The sequence below is a fragment of the Ranitomeya variabilis genome, chromosome 1, assembly GCF_051348905.1.
Source record: "Ranitomeya variabilis isolate aRanVar5 chromosome 1, aRanVar5.hap1, whole genome shotgun sequence".
NCBI classification, from domain to species: domain Eukaryota; kingdom Metazoa; phylum Chordata; class Amphibia; order Anura; family Dendrobatidae; genus Ranitomeya; species Ranitomeya variabilis.
The window spans coordinates 644,298,955-644,319,867 of record NC_135232.1 but is presented as its reverse complement, the minus strand read 5'-3'; the positions used below and the strand labels follow the sequence as shown (position 1 = coordinate 644,319,867).

Below are 20,913 nucleotides of genomic sequence, written 5' to 3'. Positions count from 1 at the left end.
ACTTGAAAATTGCTGATCACAGACTTCTCCATCCAATCTCCCTGTGAGAGAGCAAGTGTGCAAATAAGAATGGACAAAACTTTCAGCCTGTAGATGTGCAAAGCTAGGAGAGACAGATCCAAAAGACGAGTTGTCCTACAAATTATTGACTTGGGGGCTGAATACAAAGGCACGCCACATTTTTTAGTTTTTAAAATAATTTGAAAACTATGAATCATTTCCTTTACACTTCACAAATGCTTGGTAATTTGTGTTGGTATATCAAATAAAATTCAAATAGAAAATATTTAAGTTTGTGGGTGTAACGTGCAAAAATGTGGAAATCATTACATAATATTTGACTCTTCAAAATGTCGGCACAATGTTGCTTAATAATAGACTGTTATGTGTTTGTTGCAATGATATGCGTTGGTTTCAAATGTTAACATTTCTAGAATTCTAGGTGTGGTGGGTGATCGCATATTGATGTGTAATTTTCTGAATTTTTGTTTTTCTTTTAGAATCTACACCCCATTCACTGAAGAAACAGAAACAGTCGGACAAAGAGCCCTGAACTCCATCCTCAATACGGCGATTATGATCAGCGTCATTATTGTCATGACCATCCTGCTAGTGGTCCTCTACAAGTACAGGTGTTATAAGGTGACCGCTTGTCTTACTCTAGACCGATATTAGAATCGGTCTATGGTCCGCTCCTCGGCTTCATGGACTTTCAGTAATGTTGCTACAATTTGGTTATTTGATAAAGCAACAGCAGAACATGAGTCACAGTTGTAAACTCTGAAATGGGGAAACATTGCAGTATTTGCCTTGTGCCAGTTCCAATTTTGTCATTTGCTACGTGGCTAAAGACCTCAAATTGGTACTGCTAAAAACAAAGTGCAGGGTGTTGGCATCTGACATTTTTGATCGATCATAAAACTTTTTAAAAGTGTCTGCAGATGTTGAATACATGAAATACACCATTGCTACACTCAAAAATGTTGCCAAAACGTCTTTATATATTCCAGACCGTTCCTGCCTGTATTTCTCAAAGCTTCTTCTCCCATCTCAACAAGGCTATTAACAAGTTTTTATGGGGAACGTCGAGGCCTAGGATATGTTTTAAAATATTGTCATCCCAAGATCTTAAAAAAAAAAAAAAAAAAAAATCCTATCAGTCTGCGATTCTTATGAGGGCAGTGGACTGGTTCAGGTCTTTGGAACATAAGCAATGGGTTAAACTGGAAGGAGACATCTCCCTTGAAGCTCACATCCTTTACCTTTGCTCGTCACAATACGTGTACAAACTAAACCGTGGCCAATGCTCACTCAACACTTTTTTTGCCAACATGGGAGCAAGTTTTAATCTCATCACCTGTATCACGTTGGTGGGGTCCATTAACGCCCTTGTTTGACAGTCCAGATTTCTCCCACTGCTTCAGGTGCGGACTCCGTTCTAATCTGGGACAGATCTGCCGAGGTTTAGATCAAGGCTCGTTCTCATGGGATCATGCTCTTTTCCTTCCTTTACAGGACTTAGTGGTTCTTGTCCATGTAGGCATCTATCCTGGCTGGCTTATTTCCAGCTCTGGTCTTTAATAAATTCTCACATATTTCTGAGTATTTTCTGTGTAATATAAAGGATGGCAAAAATGGAAGCTGGCATGTTTAGGCGGGAATGAATAAACTTGCCAGCTTCCAATTTTGCCACTTTACCTCTGGAAGAACCATTTCCTCCAGCCATGGGGCAGCAGTGGCTTTCCACGCTTTTATAGGTATTGTGCCTGCACACAACACCTTTAGGAGAGTGCTACCATCAATTATACCTATCCCTTACCAGACCCTATTGCCCTATTTTGTAGGCGCTTCTGTCTCACTCAAGAGCTTCTTAATATATATGATGAACTCTCTCCATTTGAAACCTTAATCACTCAAGTAGGTCCTTGTACTAAACTTCTCTCTTGTAAATACAAAGGGACACCTGCAATGACCCTTTACTGGGGCTTGGGAGAAGAAATTGTTAGTCAAATTTCAGAGGAGGATTGGCACAACTCATTCACTCTCTACCACAAATAAGTCAATTATACCACGTTACTGGAAATTCACTAAAACACTCAGTTTGGGCGAACGGGTAGAAGAGGTTAACAATGTTATGAAAATGGAAAACATGATAACAATCACCTCAAAATTTGTAATCGCCAATGGCCATGTCGGATATTATTCAGTGAGGGGAATGACCTGGCAATATGTTTGTCAGAAAATAATACTTAAAATAGAATGTCGTGGTAGATGGTAACACATAACGACAAATAATTCATCAGATGATATGACCTACAATTTCCAAAAGGAATTGATACCACATCTATTTGTGTTATACATGTTAGGTAAAATTCCTTTTGGAAATTATAGGTCTTATGTGATGACTACTCTATTCAGGGTTACCACGGTAATTTATATGTCCATACCTTTCCCTATTTATTTGTTATGTGGTGTCATCTACTGGCTAATTGATATTTATATTTTAATTAGCATGTTTTAATATATTGTTTTTTATCTAAATTTTGTTAATACATTTTCTTTTGGGGACTGTTCATTGAATATAAGACATCCCTTGAGAGCTAGCACTTGTGCATCTTTCGGAGAAAAAAAAACCCTGTCTTACTTTCAGGGAAACACGGTACATGACGACTGTGATGCAACAGCACTCTAAGCTTTATATACTGCCTTACACTATTGTTACACACACACACACACACACACACACACACACACACACACACACACACACACACACACGTGAGGTTCTTTAAACACTTGTTGACAGATGGGTATGCACGTTTTGATGAAACCAAGCAAACCTTCAAGGATTGCACTATCAATAGGGGATAACTTACAGATTTGGCACAACCTATTTTAAGTTAACCTGGCAGTCGGTTCATTCAGACTTAAACACGAGCTATGGAAATCAGTGCATAGCTGCACAATTGAAGCCAGGCATATCTTTCTCTGAAACGGCAAAGCTTAGAAGAGCTGGCCATGAATCAGAGCAGAGACCAGATTTGACCTGAGCCACCATTACCTGGCGTTTCCCAGAGTGTTTGCAGATATTGACTGGTTTCTCGTTATAGAAGAAACCGGACGATCACCTGAACCAGCGCTAGGAAAGATATATTTTCACTAGAGCGTTTCAGAGAAAAATATACCGCACTGCAATCGTGCAACCAGACTCTGGTTTTTGATGCCCCTCTTGTTCAGCATCAATCGACTGATCCCCTTTAATCTCCTCCTGTTATGACATAGTTATGTTATTTGTCGAGTCACTGACTTTAATATACTATACAGCTGTGTATAGTACAAGCGATGAAACCATCGCAGCTTCAAGTCCCCTAATGAGACCATTGAATGCAGTAGAATATGAAAAAAAAATTTTTTTTAAATAAATATATAAAAAAATTAAAGTGCAAATCCCCCTCTTTTTTACCCATTTAGAAATAAAGGAAAGAAAAGCACAATTGGTATTGCTACTTTCATTAAAAAAGTAAATTCTGTCAAATTTTAAAATAAATCTTTATGGTAAACATAATAATGAGAAAAAATATAAAAACTCCTGAATTACCTTTTATTGGCTGCTGCAACACTGCAAATAAAATGCAGTAAGAGGCAATCAAAACATCATATCTACCCCAAAATGATATTGGTAAAAACGTTAAGCCCAGGGTGCAAAAAATAAACCTTCACCCAGCCCCGTCGACTAAAAAATGTTACCGGTCTCGGAAAATAGTGATGCAAGCTACATGAAGATTTTTGGTACTCACCATAAAATCTTTCTCGGAGCCTTCATTGGGGAACACAGGAAACCATGGGTGTATGCTGCTACCACTAGGCAAAAAAAGTTAGCTCCTTCTCAGCAGTATATACCCACCAACTGGTACAGAGCTAATCCGGGAGAAAGTAAGAGAAGCAAGAGTTATAGAACAATCATAACATAACCAGAATCAACAATTAACAAGGGTGGGAGCTGTGTCCCCCAATGAAGGCTCTGAGCAAGAGATTTTACGGTAGGTACCCAAAATCGTCACTTCATTGTGGGACACAGGAAACTGAGACATCCAAAAGCAGTCCCAAGTGTGGGAAAAATAGTAGTACCCTTAAGTCCGAACTCAGACCATTGCGGCTTGCAGGACCTCTCTACCAAGATTCGCATCCAGCAAGGCGCAGGTGTGAACTTTGTAGGACTTGGCAAAGGTATGAATCGAAGACCACGCAATAGCTTTGCAAATCTGTGAGGCAGATGCCTGGTGGCGAGCGGTACAGGAGGCCCACACTGCATGAGTGGAGTGTGCGGTGACCCTTAGTCAGTAGACTTCCAGATGGCAGAACGATCCCAGCGGGTAATGGTAGATTTGAAAGCAGCCAAGTCCTTTCGAAGACCTTCAGGAATTATGAACAGCGAAGTGTCCGTCAGGAGGTTGATTACTTCCGCGTGCCATGGTGTTCTGCGCCAGTCTGAAGTGATGAGAATGACAGGCACTCCCTCCGTTTTGATCTTCTTGACCACCCTGGGGATCAGTGGCAAGGAAGGGAACAAGTATAAGAGGGAGAATGGAGACCAAGGAATTACAAAGGCTTCAGTGCCAATTGCTAGCTGGTCGCATGATCTAGAGATGAACTGAGGAATCTTGTGATTTATTCTGGATGCAATCAGGTCCCACATTGGAGACAAATGTTGTGGAATGCTGACAGGTTCAGGGACCATTCGCCGTCGGCGAGACCCTCTCTGCTAGGACAAGCGGAGGCCCAGTTCTCCACTCCTGGAATGTGAACTGCCAATATCATTGGTACGTTCTGTTCTGCCCATAATAGAATTCGTGTCACTTCTGACAATACTGCTCGACTTCGAGTTTCTCTTGATTTATGTATGCCACCGACGTGGCATTGTCTGTTTGGCTGGAATCAGATGGTTGAGGAGAAGATCCTGCCAATGAAGCAGAGCAAGAAACTTTTCTTTTAGTTCCATCCGCCCAGGCCTGTTAAGTTCTGAAAAACTGCTCCCCTACCGAGAACACTGGCATCTGTTGTAACGATCTCCCAGCATGGTGGTAGGAAAGATCTTCCACGATGGACTAGAAGAGATTGAGTCCACAAGTCTAGGAACTTCTTTATCTGTGAAGGGAAAGTGATTAGTTGATCTAGGGAGAGAGTCAACCTCTCCCATCGTGATAATAGAAAAAGTTGAAGGGGACATGTATGAAGCTTGGCGAATGGAACTGCTTCCATTGACACAACCATCCTGCCTAAGATGCTCATACAGAAGCGGAGCAAATGAGGGCATGTACCCCTCAGGGAGCGAATCCCGCATGATAGAGCAGAGTGCTTCTCTTCGGGAAGAAAAATTCTTGATCGCACAGTTTCGAACATCATTCCCAGAAAAACAATGCTTATCAACAGAGCACTTAGTGAGTGGGCACCACCTGCATATAGAATAAACACTAGGGGATCACCACTTGCATACCAAGTATAGTAGAATCAAAAGAAGCAAGTGTATGCAAACAAATTGGGATCACCACACCAAATGAGAATTCATACAAAATACAGCTTTATTCAAGAAACACCACACAAAGACATAAAAACATGTTAAAAACACCCCCTAAAAGTATGACCTGGGGTAACGGGTCCATATAGATCATCAGTACATATTATAACACAGCAAATAGCCATTGTACAGCCGATATATACATAGAACACAGAACCAAAATATGCAACACACGGGCGTTATATGGTGCGATGTAATAACACAAATGAAATAATACACCCTTACTGTTCTATGTCCCACAACAAGAAATCTAAAGATAGAAAAACGTGAAGTACACTTAGGGGCATAATGAGCACCATGTGGCTGCCTAGACCCTAATATTCAGGTCCCATATTAACTCACCCTACCTAACACCTAGGCGGTAATAAGGCTCCTGGCAGCGTTGGTTCAGTGGATATCTGGCAGGCTGTAATGTAGTTGTGACCCACGCGTATCGACGCCCGTAGCGTCTTCCTCAAGGTCAGTATAACAAGTGCGGTACATTTCCTAACTTAAATAGCTAAATGATTTCTTTTTACACCTACCAGGTGTGAGCAGCAGTATGGGCAGTAGCGCTTCATTCCCGGCGTCCCCCAAAATCTACTGCGCAGATGCTAAGCGTTCCTTGTCATTGCACGGTGAACGTAGCCGGCGCATGCGCACTACAAGATGGTGAGTCACCCATCTCCATGTAAACAAAGCCCCGGCTCCAGGCAACAGTGCGAATAGCTGTAAGAGTGGTAGTGTGGATACAGCTACGAAGAGCGGCGTCGCACAGTCACCCTGCGCATTTAAGTTAGGGGTAGTGCATGCATATATCATTTGTCACCAGGAAAAGTGTGCATATACACAACCAAACCCAATATCATGGTCGTGCAGGGGTATGTCAGCCCCAAAATAGGCACAAATTAACTTTGACTGTCAGAGACATACATAAAGCACAGGGTACAAAAGATACGGTATATTTATCCATGACTGTAACCTAAGAAAGCTCACTCACTAAGTCTTCATCCCTATATTCACTAGTCCAAGTGGTGGCGCCAAACAATGGAACACCTGTGTATACACAGCACAACTGCCTCACGGACTGAAGGGGACGCGAGTTCGCTCCTACTAACAATAAACTATATACAAAATAATGCATGCACTACCCCTAACTTAAATGCGCAGGGTGACTGTGCGACGCCGCTCTTCGTGGCTGTATCCACACTACCACTCTTACAGCTATTCGCACTGTTGCCTGGAGTCGGGGCTTTGTTTACATGGAGATGGGTGACTCACCATCTTGTAGTGCGCATGCGCCGGCTACGTTCACCGTGCAATGACAAGGAACGCTTAGCATCTGCGCAGTAGATTTTGGGGGACGCCGGGAATGAAGCGCTACTGCCCATACTGCTGCTCACACCTGGTAGGTGTAAAAAGAAATCATTTAGCTATTTAAGTTAGGAAATGTACCGCACTTGTTATACTGACCTTGAGGAAGACGCTACGGGCGTCGATACGCGTGGGTCACAACTACGTTACAGCCTGCCAGATATCCACTGAACCAACGCTGCCAGGAGCCTTATTACCGCCTAGGTGTTAGGTAGGGTGAGTTAATAAGGGACCTGAATATTAGGGTCTAGGCAGCCACATGGTGCTCATTATGCCCCTAAGTGTACTTCACGTTTTTCTATCTTTAGATTTCTTGTTGTGGGATATAGAACAGTAAGGGTGTATTATTTCATTTGTGTTATTACATCGCACCATATAACGCCCGTGTGTTGCATATTTTGGTTCTGTGTTCTATGTATATATCGGCTGTACAATGGCTATTTGCTGTGTTATAATATGTACTGATGATCTATATGGACCCGTTACCCCAGGTCTTACTTTTAGGGGGTGTTTTTAACATGTTTTTATGTCTTTGTGTGGTGTTTCTTGAATAAAGCTGTATTTTGTATGAATTCTCATTTGGTGTGGTGATCCCAATTTGTTTGCATACACTTGCTTCTTTTGATTCAGAAAAACAATGCTTTGGACCGGTATCGGGAACGACTTAGCTATGTTGATAATCCACTTAGAGCCACTTGTTCTGGAAATTAACGGGACGTCCGCCCTCCCTGAGAGGCTTCTCAGGTGGTAGCTGTGTCATGCCAGGGAAAGTCTGTTGGATCTGGAACTGGAAGACTGGCACTGGTGGGCTCGTGGACGCCAGTTGGGGGGCTGGCTTGATGGGCTGCAGATTTGGCCTGCCGATTACTAGTCTTGACTTGAAATCTCTGAAACGAATAAAACTGTACTGTGCGACGTTTGGGAGGTGGGATTTTAGACCTTGTTGAAGGAGTGAGGTACTCTTGTTCCCTTTGACGTTGGAAATTATCTTATCCAACTCTTTGAAAAGACAAGAATTCACTAAGGGACCTTTTGGAAGCTGTGTCCATGTGCCATACCTTCAACCAGAAGACCCTGCGGATGGTGATGATATTGCCATCTTCCATGGCAGAGCAAGCGGTTGCGTAGAGAGCTGCTGTGAGGAGATATTTCCCTGCTTGATCGATTTGGTCTGCTAGGTCCGCCAGTTCGAACAGGGAAGAGGCTGACAGTATACCCTGGAGGAGTTTTGCCCAGGTCGACACTGCCTTGGAAAACCATGTCGCTGAAAAGGACTTGCAGAGTGCCGAGTCCGCGGTCTCAAAGGCTGATTTGTCGAGAACTTTGGTGTCTTTGATGCAGTCTCCTCCTTGGAGCCTTCTAACAGGAAGAGGAAGAATAGTGTAAGTGGAGAGCCGGGAGACCAGGGAATCTACTGAGCGAGACTCTGCCCATTTCTGAAGCAGATCAGGTGCAAAAGCATACAAGCCTTCCATGCGTTTTCTTTGGAAGTTCTTGTATGTATGTTCCCATTCCTTAGTGAAGATTTTGGTGAACTCCTTGTGGTTGGCAAAGGTCATGGGAGGACGCTTTGTCTTTCTGAATGATACGGTGTACTCAGAAGATGATGTTTCTGGATCCTCTATGTTAAGGGTCTGATTGCTGGCTACAATCGGACTACTTACCATGTCCCGTAGTTTGGAGATCTGTTCAGAGCCTAGATCAGAATCTGACTCGGACTGGGGTTCTGAATCATGCAGAGCTGGAGCATTAAAGAGGAGGAAGAGAGAGATAGGATCCTGGAGTATGGAGAGGATAATGAGAATCTGGACTATGAGCTAGTGTGGACATACTTTTTTAGAACCCAGTGCGTCACATGAGAGCAAGAACTGGTGTCATTTCAAAAGTACAACTCGTCTTGCAATAAACAAGCTCTATAAGGCTATGTGGATGGAAAAATAAAAAACCAATGGCTTTTGGGAAGGAAAACCTGGAAATTGGCCGTTGCAGGTGGGGGTTAATAATGCTGGACTTTTGTGCTTACACCTACTGCCCTGAACACCGCTCTCCACTTGCCAACACTCCTTTTTGGGGATCATCAGCAGCTGAATAGATTCTTACTATTGACACATAAAAACATTCATAGAAAAGGTTTTTTGTCCCCATAAATGCTTAGTATTTTCAGGTCACAGCAAGCATGATAGTACACATCTGCATATAAATTATCTTATAACCTTTCAGTATTTTCATCAAAAATTGAGTCCTGCTTTATCCCCTTGGGCTTCACTACATTAAATAGCCTTGTTATGTAAAAATGCTGTCAAACCGCTTTATAGAAAGGAGGAAAAGAAAAAATCAGAATTGAAGAAAAAAAAAAAAAAACTTGTACAGGGTTAAAAAAATAAAATAAAAATCCAGTACATAACACAAGTAACCACAGAGAAATGAGCCTACAGAAAAAATGCAGCTAAGCCTTGGCCAGCCATGACGGGTGGTGAGTGTAGAGCAGGTCAGAGCAGTTGTTGGTGGTCATCAAACTGTCATCTCTGAGTAATGTGACAGGCTGAAAACAAGTCATGAAGGAGCCCATGGATGAACCCTGTTACATTTTGAGTTTATAATCCTTTTCCTTTTTGCTTATTCAATCCGATGTTTCATACATCCATCTACAAATCATGGATAAATGTCATCTAGACCCACCAAATACAGCTCATTCACCAGCAGGGTGTATGTGTACTAGGTCAGCGCAGATGGTCCCTGGAAGTCAAATGATTGGGCATGTTGGAGGTCATCATGCCCAACCACGTGTTTACTTAGGAAATAAATCAATGTTCGGCATCACTGACATCAACTTATCTCTTGATATAAGCCTATGCGGTAGGCTGACCTATGCAGGCACATTATTGTGACCATTGGGGGTGATAACTGTCGTCATTAATTACAGCGGGTACATTGGGTTACATTCTTGGCATGATAGATCATAAATCGGATGTACAGTGTGTGATCTAGCTAGATCTGTAAAAATAAGGTCAGAAATCCATAATGATAAAGATTACGTGTGATGCATGTCAGTTGCTCAATATACTGATGATAAAGCATGAGCAGCATTTACTGTAAAATACAACCATAATCTCCTCTAAAATGAGAATTTTAAAAGATTTTTTATCGACCATTGAAAATTAAAAAAAAGTGGCCAATTTTGGTCACATGACTAAATGCAGAAACACCACATGGGTAAAACCGTTTCAGCAGGAGTGCGTTACAAAAATCCTTAGCTGCCCTGTAACAGGGTTTTTTCCATGATAAACTTTTTTTTCCCCCTTTTAAATACTAGGCAATTCTATAGTCAGGAAATAACCCAGTGTTTAAATCAGATTTTTGTGCTCAAAAGTATTCTTTAAATATTTTAATCTAATTTTTTTTTCTTATTGTACAAATTCTGTATTAAAAAGAATACAAAAAAATTGTAATTTTGCAATTTTCACTTTGGCCACTTTTTTTTTTTAAACTCTAACTTCCTGTTATTTCAGGAAGCAACACACGGACCATAGCCTCAATGATCAGACCTCGACTCTGTTTTTGTTTCAAAGTGTCTAATGAGCATGTCTAATCATTGTGATGAATGAGGAGCAGGGTGAGCTGTGTCGTCACATATTGTCATTGGTGGATCCTGGGTTATCTGTAGTGTGGAGCGAATGTGCTCAGATAAGGTGTTATCCAAGCATGATTGGGTGCTAACAGAGTATTTTCAGCAGGCTCGAATACTACTTTCGAACAGACAGACAATCCCTGCATGTGTTGCAGTTGTTGAACAGCCGCGAGACATGCAGCCACAGGGACATGAGCATAGTATTCGAGACCGCCGAAGATATTCTGTTAGCACCCGAGCATGATCGGATAACACCTTATCCGAGCAAGTCCACTCAACACTAGTTATCAGCTGTATATAGCGGTGTCATTGTAATCCTGCCTCTGATGATAAGGAGTCAGCTGAAAATGGTTCCTTTAACCCCTTCACCCCTGGACATACTCCGTTTTCATTTTTGTTTTCCACTCCCCTTCTTCCCTGAGCCATAACTTTTTTTCATGGCCGTGTGAGAGTTTGTATTTTGCGGGATGAGTTGTACTTTAAAACAACCCCATTGATTTTACCATCTGATGTACTGGAAACCAGAAATAAATTCAAAGTGCGGTGGAATTGCAAAAAAAAAAGTGCAATTCCACGATTGTTTTTTTACCATGTTCAATAACTGCTAAAACTGGCCTGCCACTATGCTTCCCCAGGTCATTACGAGTTCACAGATACCAAACATGTATAGGTTCTTTTTTTATTTAAGTGATCAAAAAAGTCTTTTTGTTAAAAAAAAGAAAATTAGTTGTCATGTGACTGGAAAGAAGCAGGCTCAGCTCTGGATTCCGCATCAAAGGAGGAGACACAACTTATGACGTATATATGTCGTGATGGGGTTAAGGACAGGAAATATGAGACTAAAAAAGATCAAATTAGCTGTCTTGTGACGGGAAAGATGCAGGCTCAGGGCTTGAGCCTGCATCAAAGGGGGAGACACTGCATATGACTTATGTATGCTATGATGGGTTTAAGGGCAGGAAATACGAGTCTAAAAAGCTCCAGGATCTGAAAAGTGGCAGTGTTTTCTTTTTACTAAAGCTTGGTCATATACATGAAACGCCTGTCAGTAACTTGGCTCGGCCAGGCATATAGTGGCAATTGACACCAGTCCTGTTGCTTGACCTCCTTATGGAAATTAAGTAAAACTCACATTTTTTCATGGATGATGCAAAAAAAAAGTTCCCTTAAAATCTATCTACCTACAGTAACTTGTATGATCTGAAAAATCAGAAAATGTTGATTATCAGAACTGCACTCTAGCATTGTCTTGTGTGTGATCCCGGCTATGGAGTACTTCGTTTTCTCATACTTTTGGCATGTCTTATATGTGTGTGTCTGTATCTTTTTTGCAATTTCTCAATAATTTGATTTTTGACATGAGATAAACCTGACAAGTGCTCATGCTAAAAAAAAAAAAAAATGCCAAGAATCCCCTTGTTTTTCAGGTTGTTTAGATCTTGGACACTGATTACTTCAGGTATTGAGCACAAGATGTTGATAAATTATTCCAAATACTTAATGTAACAATCACGACAAGTATGTTCTTGTGTGACAGTAATGTCACATAGCAGAGCAGTCAGTTGTATGGATGGTTTATAGACCTGCTATGTTGTGGTAGAAAGAAACCATTGTCTTGTCTTTCGCCCCCAACAAATCGGAACTTATACAAGATGGAAAACTTTCCGACAAGAAACCTAAGTGTACTAGATTTTACAGTATCGTTGGTCATACAAGACCTACGTAAAATTATCAAACATGAGAAAAATGAAAGATTCCCTGGTATCAGCAAAGTGAATGAGGTTCTTTATTTCCATTCAAGAAAAATTAATGAAACTCTGACCAAACTTTTGACCTGTTTGATTTTTGGCAGACGAGGAAAATCACTGATGTGAGGCCTAAGAATTACTTTTTGGTTTTTATTACTAATGCTCTGATCGTTAAATTTCCAATTTTCAACGTAATTTTAACCTCCAACGTAATGATGGAAAAGTGGTTCTGGAATAGGAAATGTGTCCAAGTTATAAATAAAGGTTTTATTTACCGGTGGTAGTGATGAGCGAATGTGCTGGGATAAAGCGTTATCGGAGCATGCTCGGGTGCTAACCGAGAGTCTTCGGCGTGCTCGAGTACTATGTCCGAGTCCCCACGGAACATTTTTAGAGCCGAAGTCACTCGGTTAGCACCCGAGCATGTGCGTATAACACCTTACCCCAGCACGTTCGCTCATCACTAACCGATAGGAAATACAATGTATTTTAGGGAGGTAACGGTAACTTTGGTAGCTTACAGTTCTAGTCCAAGAATTACAAGATTGCCTAAAGTAGACATGGTTTAAAATAGTAGGCGTTGAATTGGTTGGATATCTTCAAGCCTTGAATACTATGTTACTAGATATAAACTATACAAATAGAAACTACCTGGGAGTCTGATTTTATGTTACTGGGTATTATTTGCTATTAGAATAAATCCTTCTCAAAAACTTGGCAGTTTCTGCTCCAAAACTCTACAAAAAGTCTGCACATTGCCTAAAAAAGTTTTCCATTTTTCAAAGTATTTTTCTTTTTTTACAAATTCTTTTTTGCCATGATAAAAAAAGAAAAACAAAATCAACTGCTACCCGCTATCACTGGGTCCAGTGCTAAGTCTCCAATGGCAGACAGCTAACTGATTGTCTGCAGCGCTGCAGACGTGACGTCACCGCTGCAATCTGTACACCATTACCAAAACAGCGGTGGAGATGCAGCCCTGGATCCGAGAAGGGTGAATATCAGTGGATTGTTATTTTTATCATGGTAAGGATGAATTTCTAATGTAAATTTAAAAAGGTTTTCCCCTTTTCAACTTTTTTTTTAAGTTTATTTTAAATCTATTTTTTAGACTCTTTTCCCATATTTTTATCTGTACTAAAAAAAAAATCTGAAATCTTGCTATTTTCACCATGGCCACCAGACTTCATATTAAACACATACTTAGTGTTCTGGTCAGAACCAAATGGACATTATCAGTAATAGACTGGCTCTGACTCGTTGACTTGTATTGAAGTATTTTGTAAGCATGCTCTAATCTATGCCAAGGTGATTGTGAAGATAGGGGGAGGAGGTGAGCCGTGCCCATCACCTGTTTGAGTGGTGGATTGTCTGTTGTTTACTGTGTATGAGGTATTGGCTTTTTATTGTAATCCTGTCTGTGATGATAATGACTGATGAAAAGTCATATTTACAGAACAGAATGTGTGAGTCTAGTGTTGGACTTATTTTTTTTTCCTCTGCAGGTCATTCACGGCTGGCTGATCATTTCCTCCTTGTTGCTACTATTTTTCTTCTCTTTCATCTATTTGGGGTAAGCACACATCAATTAACTAGAAATAGCTCTTTCCCCTTTTGTGTAATTATTTCTCACAGTAAATTAGTGGTTATTTATTTAAAAAGGTATTCCCATCTCCAAGATCCTTATCCATTATGTAGTAGGTGTGATTATAGCAAATACATCCAATTAGAAATATAGTGTAATTCTTCTGATTAGCTGTGTCATTTACCCCTTGTGCAGGGCATTGCAGTAGCTTAGATATCCATGGTTACAACAACTAGCAACTAACTGTCACTATCTGATTGGTCGGATATCAATAGCTAAGCTACTGCACATGGGATTAGTGACATAGCTAATCGGAAGAACTACTCTACATTTCTAATTGGAGGTATTTGCTAATATTATTATTATTATTATTATTATTATTATTATTATTATTACACCTACTACATATTGGCATAGGATCTTGGAGATGGGAATAGTCAATGGGAATTTAATGTAATGGGCTTAATTTTCATAGTTATAGAACATGATCTAACATTATTTTCTTGAGTGTATAAGAAAAATAGTGTTTAAGGTGTATATAGAGTTGAGTTTAGCTGTTTCTTCGTTTGTCTTTCAAAAGACCAGCGACGATCTGTACGGTCGCAATTGCCGATTCCTTGTGGGTTGTCACTATGATTTCTCCAGCTACTGGATGGCTGATCTGCTTAGTTATGCAGTAAAACCTTCACCTACCCACATCACTGCACATTTAGACACTTACCATTCTGAAGTCTGGAAGATCAAGGGGGTAAATACTATTATATAAATATTACTATGGTGTAGTTAATTAGTTACTGGCAGCCATCAGTAGTAGATACAGTCTATTAAAAAATCTACCGTAATTTGTAACATCTTGACTGAAGATAATGGGTGGAAGCTCTTTCTATTTTTTTTTTTTCAGCATTTAATATTTTACTTTTGCCATAAATACGGTATGTAATTTTCTTAACTGATGTAAATCTCGCTGTTTTCCTGAATCGGATGTTGTTTTCCTTTTGATCCTGCGTCTCTCTTCCTGAGATATGGCTCTCTCTTCTCTGTATGTAAATCTAGTCTTTATAGCCAACTGGGTGTGGTCTTCAAGCACACACACAAAGGCCGCCCCCACTTGGATAAAGCTAACAAAACTAGATTTGCATACAGGGAAGAAAGGGACGTATCTCCGTAACGGAGAGGCGCAGGAACAAAAGGAAAACTGCTCCAGATTCAGGAGCCTAGCCGTTTCCTGGACACCTTTATGACCTAATGACTAGTTGTAATTTAGTCCTAGCTCCAGGCAAAGCTTGACTTAAAGTGCTGGATGAAGTTTGAACTGAAAAAATAAATAAATAATTTTTTAATCTGATTTCCAGAGAAGTGTTCAAGACATACAATGTAGCCATGGATTACATCACTCTCGCCTTGATGATCTGGAACTTTGGAGTAGTGGGTATGATCTGCATTCACTGGAAGGGGCCACTCCTCCTACAACAGGCCTATCTCATTATGATCAGTGCTTTGATGGCTTTGGTGTTTATCAAGTACCTTCCAGAGTGGACGGCCTGGCTTATTCTCGCAGTTATTTCTGTATACGGTGAGTATGATATGCACTGCCATATAGGAGTTGTGTCAGGACATGAGTAACAAGCTCCAGTCTGGGAGAGAAGTACATCAGACTCAGCTGGCTGTCACAGTTAACGGGAGAAAAAATGGATTTAAAAGGTTTTCTTAGACACTAGAAGATTTTTCAGCAGATCTGTCACTGGATTTCACACATTTTTTATTAGGTCTAAGATCCGTTTTGTTGAATTTACTGTGAAATAGATGTATAATCTTTTATGAAAGTTTAATATCATTGCCACCGACTTTATTTACAGTTCCTCAGTGTCTCTCCTCCCTGCTGAGATCTCTCCCTGCTCAGTACACACTGCAGCTGTCAATTAGGATGGATGGGTGAAGACTGAATACATTAGACTTCTGAGCAGTCTGATTCTCTTGCTGGACTCATGAAATTATCTTAATATAAGGAATGTACCGCCATTCTTACATTTATTTTCAAAGAAAATGCACCAGTCTTATCAGGTGCAAGGGATCTATATAATTATGTATGCAGTTCGTAATGTGAAATCTAGCGACAGATTCACTTTAGGAGATGGTAACAATTTTAATTACTGTGCTGTATATCTGCATGGTTTTCAGGACCTGAAAACCGTGTTTGAGTGGAGAGACAGGATTAGGGAGAGGGACTGATGCAAGTATTGTTTGTACAGCGCTACAGAATATGTTGGTGTGTTAAAAGATTGAACAGCAAGTATATAATTAACATTTATTTTTTTAAATAAAGTCATCAAAATTTGAATTGTAAAATGTCTAATCTTAAAGGGATGTGTAACTGCAGACTGGTAAATACCCCCAGCACACACCATGCGATGTGAGGATTTGCTGGTTTCTGAGCCAGGAATGGCGGTGATGTATGTAATACGCATACTCCCGGGCAGAAGCAATCTAGTGGGCGCACTCCATGCAAGTGTATGGAGCAAGGCCGCACCCACTAGACGGTTTCTGTCCGGGAGTATGCGTATTACATACATCACCGCCATTCCTGGCTCAGAAACCAGCAAATCCTCACATCACACGGTGTGTGCTAGGGGGGTATTTTATAATTCTGCAACCCCTTTTAATATTCATGATTTTTATACTTTTGATTTTGTTCTCATTTTAGATCTCGTTGCTGTTTTGTGTCCGAAGGGTCCCCTCCGCATGCTGGTGGAGACTGCTCAGGAGCGAAATGAAACCCTCTTCCCAGCTTTAATCTACTCCTGTATGTATTCTGTATTAATGGGGATTACCAGGGGTATTTGCCACTATCTTTAGAAAAGAAAAAAAACACAACCTAAATTCTTATTTACCAGCCATATACGAGAATAATTAGAGCTGAATTATTATATATCTATTAGAATGGTTGCCTTCACTTGCTCTTTTTTTCTTCTTCTTCTTGACGCAATACAATGCACTACATTGTTTTCCTCTCTGGCAGGAACAACGCATCCTGAGTTTCCGCCACTTGACCTAAAGTTGAGTCATAGCTTCTGTCACCACCATTTGTGCTTGTCCTTTGTAGACATCAGCATTAGTGATGAGCGAGTGTGCTTGGATAAGGTGTTATCTGAGCATGCTCATGTGCTAACCGAGTGTCTTCGGGGTGCTCGAATAATGTGTTTGAGTCCCCGTGGCTGCATGTGTCATGGCTGTTCAACAGCTACAACACATGCAGGGATTACCTAACAAACCGACAAGCTCTGTATGTGTTGTGGCTGTCGAACAGCCATGAGACATGCAGCAGCGGGGATGTGAATATATTTTTCGAGCACTTGGTTAGCACACGAGCATGCTTCAATAACACCTTATGATTGCACATCCACTCATTACTAATCAGCATATTTTAGTCATAGGGTTAAATTTGTAAAGTTTTGATGAAAATGACTAACTTTGCTATTTACTTGTTGTTAAAAAGAGTCTTTGTTCTCAAGAAAAGAGATTATTTCTTTCTTCTTTTTTTTTTTTTTCATTGTATTTTATTGTATACCTCTCCTTGCCTAGGTTACTGCCTGCCTCTGTAGTTTGTTAGCAGAGGTCAACAATCTAGGAGCTCATTGATTACAAGCTCTTTCTCTAGAGCTTGTAAGTGCTGCTCTAAAGACTGCCAGATCAGTGCCCCTGTGCTCCACAGATGCTACAAAGGCAAAACGGTTTCATCATCGGAGAGTGTACAGTTCAGGCCAGCAAAGTGATGATACCTAAAGTCTAAATTGTCAATCATCGGGAGTACACCGCTCCCTACAAGCAGGAAGTTGTGAAGCCTGGGAGCAGTGTGCACCTGAAGATCATTGTTTCGAATACGCCTTTTTTAATTTGTCAGATAGATTGAAGAATTATTTTGATTTACATAAATAAGTCATTACAATCTCCTAATAAAATTGATTTTTTTTCTGTTGTCTTCAGCTACAATGATCTGGTTGGTGAAGATGGCTGATGGAGATCCAGGCTTCACACAGAGTGGGTCAAAGCAACCTTCACACAACTCGCAAGGTAGCGGGTAGCTTTGCCGTGATTGATGTGTGCACATTGTGTGTGTTTGCAATCTCCTAGGTTTTGTATACAGAAGATCTGTTGAACATGGTAACAGCAATGACTTATGTTCCCAAAAAATGTACAGGCATCTGAACAGTTACTTGTCTTACATACCTGCCATTTCACTACACTTCTTTACATATTCTAAGAATTCTTACAATTGATTTTTAGTTCTCTCCTTTGAAAGGAATTAGCCCTTGGGCACATAGTGGAGTGTCCTCCATTTATCTAAAGCATGTGATAAAGTCGGAGATGCAGTGACCACTCGTTGCTTTGATGTCTTAGCAAAGGTTCATTGTAGACATAAACATATTTGCGAAGGTGAAAACGTTCTGTGCGAATGACCCCCTGGGCTTTGGATGTTATGTACTTAAATGCAGCTTGGGTTTTTTTCCACTCTGGTCCGGTAGCAGATTCCGTGCTACCATGTTTGCTTACAATATTGTAGGCAGTTGAACAAGTATTCTAACTGGTGTAACAAATAAAATGATCAATCTAAAGGTTGTCTGAGCATAGATATTTGATGACTTACGTACAGGACAGGTCATCAATATCACACCGATGGGATCCGACACCGGATGGCCCCACCTATCAGCTGTTCTCAAAGTGAAGCGGCAATTGTCGGTTGTTGCAGCACAGCTCTTGTTCTTCGCAGAGAAGCTTTGCTGTAGTCGTCAGCAGCCACCGCTACACTTTGAATGGAACGTTTACGTCCTATAGCTGTTAAAGCAAAATATATGTGATCAGTGGGGTGCCAAGTGTCGGACAACCCCCGATCTACTAATGTTGACCTATCCTGTAGCTGTAAAGGGGTTTTCAAGCTTTATGAAATCATTTAGAAACTGCTGACCATTATGTAAAATAGCAAAAGTATTGAGTACTCTTTGTCCTGAGATAATACTCACCCAGGAGCGTTCCCACTGTGGTCCGGTCCGATGGGTGTAGCGGTCCGGGTCCGGCGCCTCCCATCTTCTTACGATGATGTCCTCGTCTTCCTGCCGCGGCTCTGGAGCAGGCGTACTTTGTCTGCCCTGTTGAGGGCAGAGCAGAGTACTGCAGTGCGCAGGCACCGGGCCTCTCTGACCTTTCCCGGCACCTGCGCACTGCAGTACTTTGCGCTGCCATCAACAGGGCAGACAAAGTACAACTGCGCAGGAGCCGCGGCATGAAGACAAGAAGAGGACGTCATTGTATGAAGATGGGAGGCGCTGGACCCGGACCGTGATGCCCATCGGTCCGGACCGCACCGGGACCGCCCCTGGGTGAGTATAATCTACCGTATTTTCTGGTGTATAAGACGACTGGGCGTATAAGACGACCCCCAACTTTTCCATATAAAATATGGAATTTGGGATATGCCCGCTGTATAAGACGGGGGTCATCTTATACGCCCAGTCATCTTATACAGCGTGTGGTTCCCAGGGTCTGAAGGAGAGGAGACTCTCCTTCAGGCCCTGGGATCCATATTCATGTTAAAAATAAAGAATAAAAATAAAAAATATGTATATACTCACCCCTCCGAGAAGCCTGGCTCTCACCGGTGTAAGCGTCTGCCTCCGTTCCTAAGAATTGCAGCATGAAGGACCCTCGATGATGTCACGGTCAGGTGACTGGCCTGTGATTGGTCCGTGACCGCTCATGTGATCAGTCACCTGACCGTGACGTCATCGAAGGTCCTTCACGCTCTGCAATTCTTAGGAACGGAGGCAGACGCTTACACCGGTGAGAGCCAGGCTTCTCGGAGGGGTGAGTATATACATATTTTTTATTTTTATTCTTTATTTTTAACATGAATATGGATCCCAGGGCCTGAAGGAGAGTCTCCTCTCCTTCAGACCCTGGGAACATCCAGGATCGCTCCCTGCACACGCCGTACCCAGCGTATAAGACGACCCCCGACTTTTGGGACAATTTTTAGGGGTTAAAAAGTCGTCTTATACGCCGGAAAATACGGTAACTTGTTTTTCTCATCTTTCAAGATACATCGGGGGCTTATCTACAGCATTACAGAATGCTGTAGATAAGCCCCTGATGGCGGTGGCCTTAGCTTATAGGCCTAAAATCGGGTGACAGATTCCCTTTAATACAAAGAATCAGAGATAAACTAATGAAACTTAGACCTGTTTTTTTCATACGAGAAAATCACTGATGTGTGAATGAGGCCTAAGACCAAGCCTGTACACAAGCTGTACTTTTGTTAAATTTGTACATCTAATGGCGTACATTTGCACTATTTTAATGGCATTTGCTAATAGCTTTTTCTTATATATATATTCCACAAAGCTTTGGTAGAGGCAGGTGGTGATGGCGCCACATTGGATGATGATGGAGGGTTTGATCCTGAATGGGATTTACAAAGTAATGCCAGAATCGGCCCTCTGAACTCTACCCCGGAGACGCGGGCAGCTGTACAAGCTCTGCCTAGCAATGCTCCTCCGAGTGAAGACCCCGAAGAACGTAAGTGTTCAGCTGTTTTATCAATGAATTCCACTGAGAAATAAAAAATATAACATAATCAGAATAATCAGCCTTAAAGGGAATCTGTCAGCAGGATTGTGCTCATTATCCTTGAGACAGTGTCAGGTCGTCACCGTTATACTGATTATAATGATACCTTGGGTGATAAAATCCATCTTGTGATAGTTGTTTAATCTTCATTTGTAGTTTTCAGTTAATGAGATTCTCGTGGGGGGTCTTCATGTGGTGCTCTGATTAAGGTTTTCATCAGTATGGCTGCTGACAGGTCACTGATCCCTCACTGACCTGCCCCCTAGTTTACATAATGAATATTATATGTATTGAAAAAAAAAAATCACATTCAGCAGGCGCTGCAGCATGATCGCATGTATAATATGCATTAAATGGTTTTATTTAGTGATATACATTTATTCTGAAAAACAAACAAAAACTTAAA

General features: G+C 41.2%; 1 protein-coding gene across 8 annotated transcripts in view; it reads left to right on the top strand.

Moving 5' to 3' along the window:
- The window catches only part of PSEN1 (presenilin 1), an 89,969-nt gene that overhangs the window by 55,398 nt on the left and 13,658 nt on the right, over nucleotides 1-20,913 (top strand). For 5 of the 8 annotated variants that reach the window (XM_077261742.1, XM_077261777.1, XM_077261751.1 and 2 more), the window contains 6 exons: nucleotides 501-642; nucleotides 13,810-13,877; nucleotides 15,242-15,462; nucleotides 16,591-16,689; nucleotides 17,871-17,960; nucleotides 20,283-20,456. In XM_077261742.1, the coding sequence (XP_077117857.1) occupies nucleotides 501-642; nucleotides 13,810-13,877; nucleotides 15,242-15,462; nucleotides 16,591-16,689; nucleotides 17,871-17,960; nucleotides 20,283-20,456 (794 nt within the window). The remainder of the gene's footprint in view (nucleotides 1-500; nucleotides 643-13,809; nucleotides 13,878-15,241; nucleotides 15,463-16,590; nucleotides 16,690-17,870; nucleotides 17,961-20,282; nucleotides 20,457-20,913) is intronic. The other 3 variants (XM_077261785.1, XM_077261794.1, XM_077261802.1) reach the window with 1 other exon arrangement.